The following is a 16,626-nucleotide window of genomic DNA, read 5'->3' as shown; positions in this document are numbered from 1 at the left end:
TGAAATAACGATGGATAGAGAAGTGGGCTATACCGTGGACTAAAGGTCAGAATGAGTGCCTTGGGTACGCAGATAGATTTGATGCTGTTATATATGGGCATCTATGGGAAAATAGATTTGCATAGATAGCGAATACTAATATTAATTTGCAAAACACCGTTCCCGCTCTTATTTTACTCTAAACTATAGCACTACACGGGGTTGGATAATAAGGCTATATGTGCAATCTTGAGTACGCAAGGTTGGGAGGTCATCACAATACTTATTGCATACCTACCTAGGTACCTACATAGGTATCTACCCTACACATACACTTCATTACCCTATCAAAATTATAACAACACGTTAAGCGCAAACACAAATGACATTGACTATAGAGCAAAGCAACATCCGTCCCTGCAAAGTATATGTAGAGAATCTGAGTTTCTATCTACAGCATAGCGTGGCCTATCAGGCAAGTACCAAAGTTTCTTTCTTATAGAAAAAAAGAGAGAACCAAGGTATGCTGTAAGATCCTTCTCCTCGTCCGTTCGTATTTTCTGGTTTCCGATTTCTGTGGGGGTGATAAGGAGGGTGATCGTCATCCATCCACTGACCCATCCTATCATTCATTCATTTTTTTCATTTATTGATCCAACTAAAGAGAGAGTGTGTGAGTGACTGCCATCCAATCCGAGGCCGAAAATTCAAGCTAGATCCTCGTTGTGTTACGTAGCGAGTCGATTGTCCGATCTCAACAAGCCAACGAATGTGTATAGAAGTAGTAACTCCATTTTCAAGGTGTTCTTTTCCTTCCAACCCGACCCGGGATTTTAAGATAAGACTTTGGAGGTAACATCATGTTTTTGAGGCAAGTATTGGAGGCGATTCCCAAAAATCTCCGGCGATGGCCCACTTACTCAGATTCGTACCCGGAGACAAGAGTGAATGTAGTTAGTTAAGGTGTTGTCAAACCGATATACGGTAGCGTGATTGTAAAACGAAAGACCGTGGCCCAGTATAAGCCATGTTTCAAAAGAGCGACTTTAGGTCATAGATGGAATAGGTGACATGTGCCCCAGGTGTCACCTAGAGACATCATTCTGACGCTTCTCATATAGAAGGCTAATGCATCCTAACGAAAACCGCGATGAGGCACGAAACGACAAAGACGTAGAAGCAACCTTGGATAAGTAACGCATTTCTGATAAAGCCTCGCTGCTTAATGGTTATCTGGCCCACTTCGCCACGAGAGTACCAGACCAACGTCTTATCGAATACTCCCGTAAGGACGAAAATTGCAAAGAAGGGGATAACGATGGACAGAATCGCCATTAGTCGGAACCACTGGGCTCGCTTTTTGCTCCCGTGTCGTGAAATATTCGATTCTCTGAGAGCTTCTATAGCCACGAGGCTCAGTCCGCTGTCGTTAGGCATAGGGTATTGAATAACCGTCGTATTAGAGACGGTCCTGTGGCTACGTGTTTCCGAAGAGAACATCCGAGGTACAAAACGACCCAACAGCGATCGTTTGGCCTTTTCCAATGTGCCAGTGGTAGTAGGGCTCTCGGATAACATCTCTTGGTATAATAGCGCTCGAGCAGGGCGAGCAGGCGTGGGAGTTGAACCGCGATGACTCGAAGCAGAAAATGGAGTAGGAGTGTCTATCTCTTATTAGTTCAAAGTCCTCTGGTAGTTAAGTACACAAACTTACCTTTGAATACATCGCCGTAAGAATGATGGGTCAAAGGACTGAAGTCAAGCGACAAATGGGGAGCCGTTCGGCCGCTTGAAACGTGAACCGGCATTGGAAGCTGAACCGCAGTTGAGGTCGAAGGGCCGCAATTAGACCAGGAGCTAACCGTGAAGTGAGATCGGCTTAACGGGGACTCTGTCTCATCCTTTTCACCACTTTCTCGTTGCTGCTTGTTCTTTCTCTGCGCTTCGTCAAGGGGGAGAAGCTCGAATTCAAATTTGGACTGGGGAGAGATAGGTTCCCCATTGAACGAGGCATTGAATGAGGAATGAGAGGCCATTTCTTGGTTTTTCTCCTCCTGGAACCAGTTGCCGTAGCGGATAGGATAATCTTGGTCTACAAGGCGAAGTTCATATGGCTGCGGTTTGTCTTGTTCGCTCGGTTGCGAACCCAACTCTTCCTGCTTGCTGCTAGTGGTCTCTAGGCCGGGTGTTTTAGGTGTCGCATCTTCGTGAACGTGCTTCGAGAGATCCTCCATCTCTAGCTCATCTTCATCTGTGATTACATGTCTGCCACAGAACGATATGCCTGAGAGGACCCGGCTTCCACGGACGCTAGGCATGTATTCCGAAGTAGAGTCGCGGAAATCATACTTAGACGGCCCATTTCGTTTGAAGTTGAGAGTAAAATTTCCCTCGGAGCCTGCATTTCGATAGGGTTCCTTCTTAGCAAAGGGGTTCGAAAGCCCTCGAGGAAAAGGTGGCAGCTGACTGAAGCCGGTGTTCTTCGAAGTGCTGCCCGAGAAGTAGCGCGAAGAGTTGTCTTGAAATGCGCCGCCACGGAAAAGCCTCGTCTTTGGAAGGAGTACTGATCTCTTGGTGTCTTTCAATGTTCGTAACTCGTACGATCCCGGATCATTGTCTCTGAGAGGGTGTTGAATAATAGCGCAGCTCGAACCGCATAAGCTAGGCCGGTTTCCTTCACCGTCATCATCGGAATAATCAGCAATGCTGCTTCCAGCCACCTTGATGATGTCACTATAACCGTCCGTCACCCAAGTTTGATTGGCAGTAGAATCTCTAAGGGGCAAGCCAGCAGGTAGGCTGTCTAGCTGGACATGATCCGTGATCAATCCACTAACTCTGTCGCGCTTTAGCTCTCTCTTTCTTTGGGGCTCTGGTGGGTTACCGATGATTATTTTTACTTCCTGGGTCTGGCCTTTGTCGTCTTCGAAAGTAGACTGAAGTGCGGGTTGGTGAAAGAACTGGCCTTCTGGGCGCTTACTGCTCAAGGTCACACTAGTATGACGAGGAGCTGGTTTTGGCACCGGCCATATTGCAGGGCGCGGGCTGGCTTCAGGGGTAGCGATAGTGGTTTCGCTGGCGCCTCCAACTTTGCTCGCTCGTCTAAGAGCTCGACTAACCTCCCTTTCCTTCCAGAGGTAAGGAGCTCCCCAGTAGTCTCGTTGATCATACCTAAAAGGATCATTATTTGAACTACCTGTGATGTCATTGAAGGAAGACTCGGTGGTATTGATTTGCTCATTGCGAAGTAATCCAGACTTTGGGTTCCGCTCCAAATGGGGACGGAAGGGCGAAGGCATTAATGGCTTATGGGCATCTTGAAGCTCGCTTGCTTGCGCCTCGACGTCAAAAAGATGCTGCGAATTGGATACAGTCGTCTCAGTGATGGGCGAGCTACTCTCGTTAATCCCTTGGAGGACCGACCTAGATCGCGAGTGACTAAGGGGTATGTCTGGCAGCCCACCCTGCGGAGGACCCGATGCCAGTGAGCTAGCCTGGAAGTAGCGACGGTACGTAGGACGCGTCTCCTCCCCTCGAAATCCGCACCTCGTCGCGGCGCGAGGAGTGTTCAACCCGTTAAGATTATGGTTGGCATAGTGATCGACGATCTTCTCTACCGTATTGCCAGACTCATTTAGAGATTCATCCATCTTAGGATTCGAGACGTTGTGCTCTGGAGATTCTGTTGTCACGCCAGCCTCTCGTGTCGGCTCGGGTATGTCCGTAGTAGGAAATGTGGAGGCTGTAGAGATGGTATAGAATGGTGCAAAAGGTCTTGCGATGGAGGAAGTAATGGGGTTCGGTAGGAAGTCGTGTTGGGATAAAGTTGAGCAAGTAGCGAATCCTCCAACCGGACTGGTCAGCTGTTGCGAGCTATCGCGACTCTCGTCACTTCCTTCGTCAAGCTTCTGAGATACATGTACACTACTATCAGGTATGCTCCTGGAAGTGATGTTCCGGTGTGCTTCACCTAGGTTGGTGAAGCGAGGGCGGCGATGAGTTAAGTTCCTTCCAGATCCAGATGCCTGAGCTTGTAAGACGCTTTCCGGAGATTTGCGACCTCCGTCGTCCTTGGCTTCAATCGATGCCATAGTCGACGACATCGTTGTCAAAGTAACTGTTCTTTCATTAATAAATAAGATCTGGAGGCTGCTGCCGTCAACCGTGGGGGAAATGATGTGGAAAGCAGGGCTGCTATTATGGACAACAGGTAGACTTTTCAACAGAAGACAGGTAAGAATGTATATAGATGGCAGCGTAATGATGAAAATTCGAGGGAAACGACGAGTAAGAATATATCGTTATGTACGTACCCCTCAGATGTAGGAAGAATAATGGCTAATAGTTTAAGGATGCGTCGGTAGAGGACGATGCGACGCGCAGGGAGCCTTCTTTGGAAAAGAGCGGGTTTGAGATACAAGAGAATGAAGAGTATCATCAGAATCCTCAATTTATGATCAAATAGTATGAATAGTTGGCCATCGAGGTAACGATATAGGGTGTGGAAGATGCGCGATGTTGATTTTTTGTTGTCGTGGACAGGGGTAAATAAATCAAGGTAAAGTGTGAGGTGCTGTGGCTATTCGGGCCAGACGCTATAGGTCCACCAGGTCATGCGACAGACGAAGGTGAAGCTGGGTACAGTAAAGGACCAAGGTACAAATTGCGAATGTACCTAGAGATATGGACTTGTAGTTTGAAGGCTACCTAAGTTCCGATCTGCGACGGGAAAGGCGTGGAGTTCAATGAAGAAGGAAGGTACAATTGCAGGTGCGATTGCAGGTGCGGTTGCAGGTACGAACTGGTGCGTAATTTCCTCTAGGAAAAGAGCATAAATTGCTGCTAGGATTGCTAGAATTCTTGGTGTTTGCAAAGATGCAAAAAGAACAATTCTTTTTATGTGCGTGGTGTGAGGATATGAGGATATGAGGAGAGAAAAATATGAGAAATGTTGACAGCTGAGAAGGCCGGCAAGGTTGGCGAGACGTTGACAGAGGACACAAGGTCTAATGCATATGATATTTACTAGCTACCTACATGACAAACAAACAAACAAAACTACGCGAAAACTAGCAGCAGACGATACAAGAAAGGTGGAATAGATGGAATAGGTGGAATAATGCCCTCGTACCCAGTCATCTGAATTTTCGCATAAACCTCACCCGGAGCTTTGGTATAATTGGAAGCATTTCTATTGGTACACTCCTAAGTTAGCACAAATCAGCCAAACAAAACTAGTAGCTTAGTTACTCATACCTCGTGTCTATTTACCTGGTGGCATGTGGTTTATTTATCTAGATCGATAATTAACTTAGATAATCAACTTGGGCAACGGCGATTATGGGCGAAAAGGGTAATGTAATGTATGGAGCCACCTTATTTTATATAACTTGATAACATAGCACTTCTCATGTAGAATATCCATTGCAAGGTAGTATATAGATCGTGACGTGATTGTTTTCTCGCTGTAGGCATAAAAAGAGATACGGTGTGATCAGACATAAATACATCTATATCAAGAACTTTGGAAGAGTTCAATGATTTGAAAGGCTCCAGAAAGGAAGGATTTGCTTTTGATATCGCACATTAATTCATGCTAATAAAAGGCGTCTGGTGCTCTGTTGAGTAATAACTCGGCTACAAATTGGCTCACAATAATGAGCATGATATCGGTTAAGGAACGTAACGAATCTACCCAGTACAATATAACTATTGAAGAGAGTGTGATGTTATTAGAAGTCACGATAGGATGTGGGCAATCGAATATCAATATCTCCTTTAATACTGCTTTTTAAATATGTATATTATAAGTCTTTTAAAATAGATGACTGACAAAACTTGGTGTCCTTGCTCCTCTAAAAACCTCCCATTTTGCTACATTGATATGTTGCTATTATAATACACCAGTAATGTAAAAGGTAGATACAGAATATGATCCTTAATATTATTGTCAATACAGGGCATCTCTTTTCTTGGCGACTCTATATTGAAAAGAAACTGAAGCTCATGGGTCCATGTCGTTAGAAATAACGCGCCACGCGTGGCTTGGTTTAGAACCCTTGCTATCGCCCCGCTTTTGCCAATCCCTACATAGGCGACTGATACCTGACTGATAGGCTGCATTCCAGGATAATGCCGAACATCTTATCGAGACCGTGCACCACTCAAATAGTGCACGGTCCTCTTCCCGAAGGTTCGGGCCTTGGTCTTAGCTAACCTGGTGTGGTAACATCGTTGGAATTGGTTGGAACGTCAAATAAACCCCGCGGCCCCCCTATTTGGACCTGTACATACATAGGTAGGCTTACCTAACTGCCTGTGCGGGTTAGCGGTGTTTAACAAAACGGCGGGGACGGCTCTAGATCCATCGATCATTGTCGCTTTCGTCATTCAGCCCCGATAAATTAAGAGGGGATTTCTATTCAAGTCCCCTCCGATCCTATCTTTGTTGGATTACTCTTGATTATTCAGCTAATTAAATCTCTTTAACTATTGATTTCTTCTAGCTATCGTAAATATACTTATCTTGTCCTGTGAGTTGCTAGTTGCCAGTTGCCAGTTGCTAGTTGCTCGTTGCTCGTTGCTTGTTGGTATCCTGTTTCCGTCTTGCGTCTTATAGGGGTTAGAATACTGTTAGAATTTCCTGCGGACGATGACTGTTACCAGCCTGCTCGAAAAACTTCCTGACGAGATCTTCCTACACATTCTTTCCTGTAAGTTCTACTATCGCAATTCTGCTTCGCTTCTAATAGATCCAATTGTTCGCTAACAAAGGATTTATCATCAGTTCTAGAATCGCGCGACGTCGTTATTCTCCAAAGCGCTTCGAAACGTTTCTTAGGATTATGTCGAGATGGTAACTTCTGGAGAGACAGAAGCTTATCCGCCTCGGCCGTGAGCGAACGCATTAGGCTATCCCGACTCGGCTCTGACTGGATCGACGAAGATGGCGCGGCATTGAGCGGCGTGCCTTCGGCTGTGGGACACGCGAACCAGACACAAGATGATCAAAACGAGGCGCATTGGAACCGACTCGAAAGTCTATCTCAGCTATCATCTAAGAGGAGGAAGCGAGAACAAGCTCGCATTGCCGCTAACTGGGACCCGACGTTTCCTAACGAAAAGACCAACTGGTATAATGAATACATCCATCGATATGGACCTATTGCGGTTAGCTGGTTCGAACAGCCTCAAGTGCAGACCGGTTCTATAAGGACTCGTTTAGATGCTAGCGGAATCGCTCTATATAACCCACCGGGCGGAAACGAGCTCTTTGCAGTATCACCGCTCGATGACGGTTCTGTTTGCCTGTGGGATGTTAAGGGTACTCGAAGTAGGAAGGGATCAATCCTGTCCAGATCTAGCCCCGGTCTCTTGTGCGCCGATGGTCCGGGCGCTGATCTATCAAGACGTTCGAAGATGATCAATACAGGGGTGACTGAATGCGTCAGCATTGACAGCGCAAATCATGTAGCCTTTTTTGCTATCCAGAGCAGTAAGTCTCTCCTCCTTTGGTGATAAGACGGTCGCTGATTTCCTCGTAGATCTCATTGAGGTCGACCTTAAAACGCTACAAGTCGTGGAGGATTACCCTTTCGAATGGTCGATTACTACGCTCTCGGCTGCCGATCCCAACGTTCCCCTAACTGTCGGTACGATCCATGGCCTACACTTTCACGATTCTAGAGCGAGATCGAAATATCGAAACGAACACCATATACAATTAGATAATATTAGTAGAAAGAGCGGTCGGAATTTCTCCCACGTATTAGATCCTAGGCCGCTAGCCCCGTATGCTTCCCTGGCTCAGTCGGGACCCCAGAGCATTCTCCACCTCGGACGCTCGGATAGTAGCCAACTATCGGACGACATCTTCGTAGCGGGACGGTTCTCAAATATTTTACATTACGACAGGCGCATGTTTCCAGCAATCAAGGGGTCGGTCCACTCAGGGGCCCGGCTCTGTAGTCTCACATCGCTTCCGTTCCCTTTCGTCAATTTATATAGCGATCTCCGCCAGCGCTTCCTACCTTCCGAGGAACCGATCGAGAAGGGTAGGAGCACGGCCAACGGAAGAACCTTAATAGCGTGTGGCGAGTATAGTACCAAGGGATCACTCGAATTGTACGGCCTGTCCTCCGGCGCGGACGACTCACCACGGGAGCCGGTCATCCAGAAGTCTTCCTTGAAGAACCGGCAGACGGCTTCGCAGTCGAAGCTCCTTTCCGTCATGAATCACGGCACCAGAATCGTCTTCTCCGACGGGCAAGGATACCTAAAGTGGGTCGAGAGGGACGGCTTCACCGAAGTGCGCCGTCACAAGATCGGTAAGTCCGAAAGAGTCGCCCAGCGCTCGCTTTTCGGGTCGATGCCCGGGTCGGACGACATCGCAAGAAAGATTCTATCCACGCGGACACCCGGACAAGACGGCGAAATCCAGGCCAACGACGAAGACATCCTCTTCTGGACCGGAGAGAGGTTAGGAATGCTCAGCTTCTCGTCCCAACCTGGATTCTCCCCGGAGGATTTCGAAGAAAATACCAGAACGCCGGAAGATATCGCAGCAGAAGAGGATGAGCAGATGTACGGCGAGAGAATGAGGCTAGCGCTAGAACGACAGGCTCGAGACGTCCGGTTTGTGCAGAATCTTGGGGCTGGCAGCCTCCACAGCGGAATCTAAAATATTAGTATCTGATTTGCTCCGCTTCGATGGTGCACTATGTATATCGAGCAAGGGGATTTAACCACGTCACACAGATGAAGACGCGGGCTAGCAGATTTAGATTATAGATTACCATAATCTCTGGGCTCACTTAGCCCGAGGTTGAGTCATGATCTCACTACCCACGTTGGACGAGAAGGGATCGGCAGTCTCGGAGGAGCGATGAAACACTGGAAATCGAGGCGGATTGCGTTATCTTATCACGATATTTTATAGATCATTGGCTAAGTCCCGGAGGCGAAAGGCGTCTCCGTAAAATGCAAGTGGATCAAGACGGGGACGTTAGTGGATGTGGTAGGGGACGATGGACGATGGGTCACCCATTCTGCCGTTGTCGATGGCATCCCGTGACTTGGCTTTTCGTTTCTCTTCTATTTTCCGAATCCTGATGACTTGGTTTTACTCTTCTCTCACCGTCCTTTGTTTCGTGTTTCGTCATCCTTCTCCCTTTCTCCCTTCTCACATGGATCTCTTACTGCATAAATGTCTCTCGAATGATCCAAAATGGGAAACGTGTGTTGTTAGCCTCAACAAAAAACAATTAAGCATCAGAGCTATTGATTGACGCTTCAAGCCAACTGAAAAACGTGAGGCAACAAATCAGAGGACGGGTTGAACTTGGCGGGCTTAGCTGTAACCAATGGAAATTAATCCAGATTAGCACAAGGACAGGGGGGTGTCCGATTCTGGTTGATGGGCCCACCTTTTACGCACCCCTACCTGCCCATACTGCCAAGGTACCTTCCCCTAGGTACTGCCACTACTGCCACTACTAAGGACTAAAAAATAATAATAATGCCAGCAATCCGTCGCATGAAGAACAGCCAATCATTTCTATTTTCGCCTCTCTATGTCTTAAAAGACTTGCGTCTTTCCCACTCCCGGCGTCGCTCAGCATTAGTACACATCGAATTGCCACCCGCACACTGCATTACGCCGCGTAGATTGCAGCGCATCTTAGGTTCTAGACTGGTAAAGTCTTTTTTTCTCGTACGTAGGACCTGTATGTATATGTATGTATGTACTGTACAGCGAATACAGCAAATACAGCAAATACGCAGATACGGCAGTGTGGAAAAACCGACCCGAATTTGACAACGCAGCAAGTAAGCAGAACGAACCGTGGTTCTCGGCATTACGTGCCCATCTCCTTGGGCTTGGGAAACCACTTGGAAAAACAGCTTGGAGAGAAATACAATACTACCACTTCTACTACCACTTCACCACTTCTCAACCCGGCATTGGCGCACCAGACTTCTCTAACCCGGCACCCGAGACCACGATGGGTAAAGCAAAGGTAAGGTTAAGCAAGTAGGATAGACGACCGGTTTTGACGCCGCTGCACGACTGCACAACTGCACAACTGCACGACTGCAAATCCATCTCGAAGCTGGTCTGGCACGTACTGTAAGCATTGAGCTCTCCTGCATACCGGCTCTCTGTCTCTTTGTGTCTCTAGCTTCTTCCCGGCTCTCCGTCGTAATTTTCCTTTCACCGCTTCCTCCGTCCCCAAGGCTCCTCACGGGATCCATTCATGTACCAGCCATCGACGATCTGCCCGACTAGAGCCTTTTATTTTCCCTTATCGAACAAACCTATCCCTTGCTTTTCTCCACTATTACGTCCGGCTCTTAAACGCCTGAGCTGTGGGGGTGGATGAAATTACAATAGGCGAAGACGGAAGGTCTGTAGCGTAGACAGGCTGACAGGGCGCAGAAGGTCGCAAAAGAGGGCAGCATTTTTCGGACACTCGAAGTTCGTCAGCCAAGATTCCAACCGTCCAAGCAGGTGTCTAGGTGTCTAGGTCTAGGTGTCTGGGTAGGACGTTTCTTTAAGAAGTGGATTCCCTGGCGTTGCCTTGTCCGAGGGCTGTAACCTTTAAAACATCCACATATTGCCGTCGTCCCGCCAGTTAACAGGCACAGACCCAGCCTGTCTGGAAGAGTGAGGCTTACAGCCAGCTTAGCCGGCTGCTGCTGTTGCGTGTGTCAATATACACCAATCCGACGCCGCATCTCCCCAAGAGGGATCCTGCACGACCATTGATTGTCGTGGCGTCCCTGCAGTCGACTTTGCGCTCAGCTCCTCTCCCCCTCCGCTATATGGGTTCTGCTACGAGAATTCCGAAGAAAAAAAACCTCGGTGATGATTCGCAAGTCTTTCCTTTGACAGCAAAGTCCGAGTTACACATCGTCTACCATCTCACCCGCGACATCTGGGTGGCACCACGTCCGACTTCGTTTTTCTCAACACTGATCGAGGACTTTCTCAAGAAATGTCAAATGGCCAGCTGGTACGTCGGAGGGACGGAGATGTCGCGCTCCTCAAGCGACTCATCTCTCCCCGACGGCCCATATCGTCGACGTCGCCAGCACGTCGAGCACAAGAAGCGCCGTCCCAGCTACTCTGAACTCTCCAGCCTTCCGGATGACTTCAAAATGTTTCAACCGTTTAAGCGCCACCGGTTTGTTGACCACCCCGATACCTTCGAAACTATGGATTTTGAACAGACCCTGGCCCGTCCGGCTTTCTTCATTATTAAGGAGGGAAACTCCGGCCCCGGCTCGTCCGGCCTCGGACACGTAATGGTGGAAAACTCCGTCGCGGCCCACCACCGCGCCGAATCTACGATGCGGCCTGGCCCTTTCCAGCATTACATGATACAGTCGGACTCGCCCGCCATGAGCCGTCCCACTCATGCCGATCAAGCTCACGACGAGGCGGCCAAGCTTGTCGCCGCCGACCTCACAGATCCTCGCCGAAGGAGCAGGGTCTCCCAGCACGAGCGGATCCTGAGGAGCCTCATCTGTCCCAAGTCGCCCGAGGCCGAGTTTGACATAGACGATGTCGCTCTGCAGGGCATCTTCTACGCGGCTAACGAAATCTTCTTCCACGGAAAGCTTAAGGGTCGTGTAGCATGGGCGTGGAGGGACTTACCCAGCTGCCTCATCGGGACTACCGCATTAAGGAGGTCGCCACTCACCGATGGCTACGAGACGCTCATCTTCCTGTCGCGACGCATTCTCAAGGACAAGAAGTATAATAGGCGTCTGCTCATCTCGACCTTCATCCATGAGCTCATCCACAGTTACCTGTTTGTCTTTTGCGGGTTTCAATCTAAGGAGTGCGGCGGCCACACCAAAGGATTCCAACGCATCGCCAACCTCATCGACGAATGGGCCGGCCCAGACCTCCTATATCTCCATAACATAGAAGCCAAGCTCAGCGATTTCGAGACCAAAGCCGCGGCTCTACCTAAGGATTCCGATTTCGACAACTGGGGTGCGCCGTGGTCGCACAACCTTACTACCGGAGACTACATCTTCCCGAGCCATCACCAATGCAGGTTGTGGCCTGCGGCTCTACGTTTACTGGACCGGGACTTTCCATGACGAGCCGTCAACGTCCCGGTGCTGCGGCTGCGTCTCGCGAGCCGAGAGGCAGCCTAATGTTACCCCGCATAGGGCTAGATCTTTTCCAAAATCTTCTATCCTACCCTACCTTACTTGACCTTACATACATACCTACATACATACATATACACATGCATACACACATACATACATACATATCTTGGGTACCTAACCTACATATATACTCACCCTTCACTACTTTCCTTTGTCGTATACAGGCATGGCAACGGCGTATCGTTATATACCCCTACCTAGATTCGGGACGGAACTACTATTATTACTACTGGGAAACTTGGGTTTCGTTGGCACGTCGAGATGAATAATTCGTTCTAGATCAGCATTAGCGCATGAGACTTTTTTTGTTATCGGAAATGGCAAATGGTGTTTGGAAGTTTCTTTTTTTTTTTCCCTAATTTCCTTTCTAGTACTACTTATTATTGTTTGATGTTTATGCCCCCCTTTACGCGTCATGGCCTGTTCTTGCATGTTGGAAAGAAGAATCTTCTTGTTGATATTGTTGATCCTCGAATCTAGTACATATATGTAGGTAGCTAACATGTATCCCAATCGAATCCCCGTCATATATATATATATATATATATATACGATACGACGAATAGAAATAAGTGCGAGTATCGAGGATCCCTTGGCCCCCCGTTTGCGAGTAAGCGTGATATTCGGTATTCGGATTGCTGTGTGTTCTGTGATGTTCTGCTTCGCCTCCACTGAAGCAACTACCGATGCTCCGGGCTCCCATCTTGGTGCCCGATCTCTTGGGTCTGGCGTGTGTGTGTGTGTGTTTCTGGCGGTTGGTGGGGCCGTTTCGAATCTGAGGCTACATTGCGAATGGGGTCATGTCGGTGAGGATTGTTTGTATTCAACTGCATGTGTTATATGCCTCATATTTTGCCTTGCCAACTCACGATACCTTCGCTTCTTGAAATTGAGTTTGGTACCTAACCTACCGAATCTTATATGTACGCATCGTATGTAGATATGTCGATATGCATGCCAGAAGAATACTGGGGTACGCGGTTATCTCCGGTCTGCATATATTGGGCATGTATGTACATAGGTAGGTGCAGTTGCATATGTGCATGATCTTGTCCGCCCTCGGAATTGGACATCAAATCTTATGTATGCATCTGCCCGACGTTAGGCACGACTCATGCAGTGTGCCTCAGATGCGGGATGCTACATTTTTCTTTTCATTTATGTCGACAGCAGACATGATGAATTGACTCATCTAACCTAGACTAGGTATTATGGCCTAATGCCCCCCTTTCTAACGACTACCTATTCCTCCGAACCATCATCTCTCTCCCTCTAGGCGTGAAGCACTTCGATAGCCTTCTCCAGGCTTTCAATCTCCCGTTCCAGTTCATCCCTAGCTTGGGTGCTGGTGGGACTTTCTTTTGCGATGCCTTCCACCTCTTCGCTGGTCATGGATAACACTCGTTCGGGGGTGAACACTTGGAAAACGCTCTGCTCGCCGTCCAGCAAAAGATGAGTGATGGCTTGCTGATGAATCCCATCCAGAAAACGTGCGCAAGCTATCCCGTAATACGTCTTTATCATATCGTGTACGTCCCCGTAAATCTGCTCTATGGAAGGCAGTAATGCTTCAGTGACATCTGTCTCAGCATTCGTCTTCGTTGTAACACGATTTCTTCTTATAGAGGGCTCAGAAACGTTCTTGTTCTCTTTTAGTACCATACGCCTCTGGCGCTCTGCTCGGTTGTTGGCCAGGAGGTCTTCGAAATTGGGATTACTGGTGGCCACTTTACCCCTACACTCGACGTGTAGGAGGAATTGTGCATGATTGATGGCACGACGATAGCAGTCAAGAAGATTATCTGAGAGAAATTCTTGTAACGTAACTCGTACTGTGCCATCCGGTAAGGCTAACTTCATAGCTGTGTCAATAAACTGGTGGATGATCAAAATGTCATTTGAGAGGTGAGCTAGAGTAAGCTGAGTCCATTTCTCTGACTGTTCTCTGAACACGATAGGGAGTATGGAATTTCCAAACTACCAAGCTGATTAGAATGAGTCTTAAATACAATATCGTAAGCTATCAACTCGTAGTGGCGTGAGTCATAACTTACAACGCCGAGTTCGCCTCTGGGATAAAGCGAGTATATTTGTCGAATGCGGTCAATTAGATTTCCCTTAGAAGGGCCCAGACAGCAAACAGGGTCAGAAAGTATTCCCTGTAATTCAGGATATTCACGTTCATCGGGGATAAGAAAGGATAGTCTGTAAAGATTATCTCGGGACGTAAATGACGGTAGGAAATCATTTGTATCTTCGTCGCTTTCAAACTTATAATGATGTCCCTTCATAAACAGCGTCTCGGTAAATGCTTTACCGGTTTCTTGCAAGTGAGCGGCAAGGCGTAATTGGGGGTTTCGAGACCAGACCGGGCGTTCAGTATTTTTCATATCTAAGGCAAGCCTTACAATGTGTGAAAAATAGATAGCGGTACGGACAAGGTATGTCCGTTGCTTGTCAATGTCGACACGAGGCTCACCCATGAACTTCATACATTCTTTCTTCATCTCGAGTGCAGCCGACACTTCGGTATTGACTTCAAAGAGGTACTGTTTTGTGTGCCTTACAAGTAGTATTTGAAGCTGAGATCGAATCGAGCCGATACCAACTCGGGCTTTGTCCAATTGATCCCATGGGGACTTATTGAAGAATACGCGCTCGACGTAATTGTGCTGGGCGAGATCAGAAGTAGAATCGTCTTCTTTTCGGGTTCGGACGATGAAGTATTCTAGGGGGGGATCTCCCTGGTTGACCACATCGACAATCTCCTTCTTGGATGCATGCTCTGCGATAAGATCCGGTTTTGTAAATATCGCAATACTACGTTTCCCACTAGTATCGGCCTCTTTCACACTCTTTAAAATGCGCTGCTCTTTGATATTGGTTGTGCAGGGGACAACTGCAAGGATGCTAAACTGTGTTAACTGCTAGTTATATAAGATATTAAATTCCATTGCAAGCAACTTACACTGTTCGAGACATTCGGATAAAATCTACAACCATTGACTCAACTGGTGAGCTAGCTAATATATCATCCGGATTGTCTATTTTCTGTTAGTATATTAGTTTAGCCTCGAATCAGAACACACACGTTGAGTTCGAATATCAGGCAACCCTAGATCACGAAGTTAGAAGGAAACTAAGATATTTAGTAGCTAAAACACGAACCAGGAAGATCAATGATTGTCAGATGTTCTTCTCTGGGGCCGGTTATCTCAACTTGCAAGACATCCTTGCAGTATTCCGGTCCATGATGAGGCAAATGAAGTAGATCGTTATCCCAACGAATGGTAGAAACCTATTAAATACTTGATAAGCAACGAGATATGCTATATGTCGGGTTTATCCATATGACAAGAGAAATACCTGTTCGAATAGGTCTTGCAATCTTTTTCTATTTCGGTCTTTGGGCAAAAGTTCCACTTTAAAAGCACGTAGCTTGGCTGCTCTGTGCTCACAAGACCTGGGAGCAGGTTGGATAGATGCTAGAATTTTCTCCGTGTTACTTCTCCGATAGATAATCTCAATAATGTAGTCAGTGCCATCTTTAGCGGCTCGTGAAAAGGGGAAGCCGGTTAAACTCTCGAGAATACTGGACTTGCCAGCGGCTCGGTCGCCAACCACAACAAGCTGCACGAGATAGTGTTAGCTGTATTATACAAAACTCAGGTAATAATAAACTAAGGCAAAAATACCTGGGTCAATGGTACTGCGGGCGAGACATTCAAACTCCGCAACTTGTCGATTTTCTGGAGGAGAGTTGGGTCGCCTAGGGTTCCTACTTGGATTCCTACTTGGATTCCCTCGGACTCGGGCATTGTTATCTATAGTATATAGTATAGAAGGGATGTGAAATAGTAAGATGCTGACAGATGAGCCATATGAGACAGAAACAAGAAGTCATCAGGGAGCACACCCTCATCATAATATCTTCCTATTCCAATCTCATTCTATCATAAACCACCTCCGCGTTCCGTTTGTTTTCGGCTACACCCGAGGCTTCATCGCTTCCATGCATGTCGTATCCCCGGAATCATGCGTAAGCCGTTTACAAATCGACTGGTATTATTCCTGCGTTTATTGATGTCGATATTTTCTCGCTCGAATCCTTGGTGTTTGATGAACAATGTTGAAATCGCGGCTCAACGCAGGTATGTCTATGCTTTGATTTCCCAGGGGTATACACATTTCATCACCTACATGTACCTACGTACCTAGTATACAGAATACCTATATTATTAACTCAACTAACCTCTTACTTCTCTACGAAATTGATCAATCACATACAAATGATGAGAGGTGTAGGATTCGAACCTGCGCGGTACAGCGAACCTCCGTTGGGAACCTAGACGATACAACAAGAGTAATACATTCGTAGTTAACTAATAGTAAATACATATTATTAAAGCAGTTAGAAATTCCACGTACGACCATAGGATTTGGAAAATTCGGGATCCC

General features: G+C 47.3%; 4 protein-coding genes across 4 annotated transcripts; 2 read left to right on the top strand and 2 right to left on the bottom strand.

The window, feature by feature from the left end:
* Window positions 1-1,104: 1,104 nt before the first annotated feature.
* F4813DRAFT_389362 (uncharacterized protein) lies at window positions 1,105-4,082 on the bottom strand (the record flags this gene model as incomplete). Its single annotated transcript, XM_049246820.1, has 2 exons — window positions 1,105-1,643; window positions 1,694-4,082. The coding sequence occupies 2 exons, from the start codon at window positions 4,080-4,082 to the stop codon at window positions 1,105-1,107; spliced, it is 2,928 nt and encodes a 975-aa protein (XP_049099592.1).
* A 2,285-nt stretch (window positions 4,083-6,367) lies between these two features.
* F4813DRAFT_70288 (uncharacterized protein) lies at window positions 6,368-8,832 on the top strand. The gene is made up of 3 exons (XM_049248792.1): window positions 6,368-6,692; window positions 6,767-7,474; window positions 7,524-8,832. Exons 1-3 carry the CDS (start codon window positions 6,632-6,634, stop codon window positions 8,657-8,659), a joined length of 1,905 nt encoding a protein of 634 aa, XP_049099591.1. The 5' UTR covers window positions 6,368-6,631; the 3' UTR covers window positions 8,660-8,832.
* Window positions 8,833-10,983: 2,151 nt separating this feature from the next.
* Window positions 10,984-12,093, top strand: F4813DRAFT_380749 (uncharacterized protein; the record flags this gene model as incomplete). The annotated part of the gene is made up of 1 exon (XM_049245594.1): window positions 10,984-12,093. One exon carries the CDS (start codon window positions 10,984-10,986, stop codon window positions 12,091-12,093), a length of 1,110 nt encoding a protein of 369 aa, XP_049099590.1.
* A 1,289-nt stretch (window positions 12,094-13,382) lies between these two features.
* Window positions 13,383-15,986, bottom strand: F4813DRAFT_396149 (dynamin family protein; the record flags this gene model as incomplete). Its single annotated transcript, XM_049247792.1, has 7 exons — window positions 13,383-14,145; window positions 14,223-15,078; window positions 15,137-15,212; window positions 15,260-15,283; window positions 15,337-15,466; window positions 15,535-15,798; window positions 15,864-15,986. 7 exons carry the CDS (start codon window positions 15,984-15,986, stop codon window positions 13,441-13,443), a joined length of 2,178 nt encoding a protein of 725 aa, XP_049099589.1. The 3' UTR covers window positions 13,383-13,440.
* Between the last annotated feature and the right edge of the window lie 640 nt (window positions 15,987-16,626).

This window comes from Daldinia decipiens (assembly GCF_022478715.1).
Source record: "Daldinia decipiens strain CBS 113046 unplaced genomic scaffold F4813scaffold_16, whole genome shotgun sequence".
Taxonomy (NCBI): Eukaryota; Fungi; Ascomycota; class Sordariomycetes; order Xylariales; family Hypoxylaceae; genus Daldinia; species Daldinia decipiens.
This window is presented reverse-complemented; position numbering and strand designations above follow the sequence as displayed.

What these genes read in the sequence shown, in the direction of transcription:
- F4813DRAFT_70288 (XM_049248792.1), top strand. Translation starts at nt 6,632, where the DNA reads ATGACTGTTACCAGCCTGCTCGAAAAACTTCCTGACGAGATCTTCCTA. An exon ending in CTTCCTACACATTCTTTCCT is followed by an intron (nt 6,693 to 6,766) that starts GTAAGTTCTACT and finishes ATTTATCATCAG; the next exon opens with TTCTAGAATCGCGCGACGTC. An exon ending in CTTTTTTGCTATCCAGAGCA is followed by an intron (nt 7,475 to 7,523) that starts GTAAGTCTCTCC and finishes ATTTCCTCGTAG; the next exon opens with ATCTCATTGAGGTCGACCTT.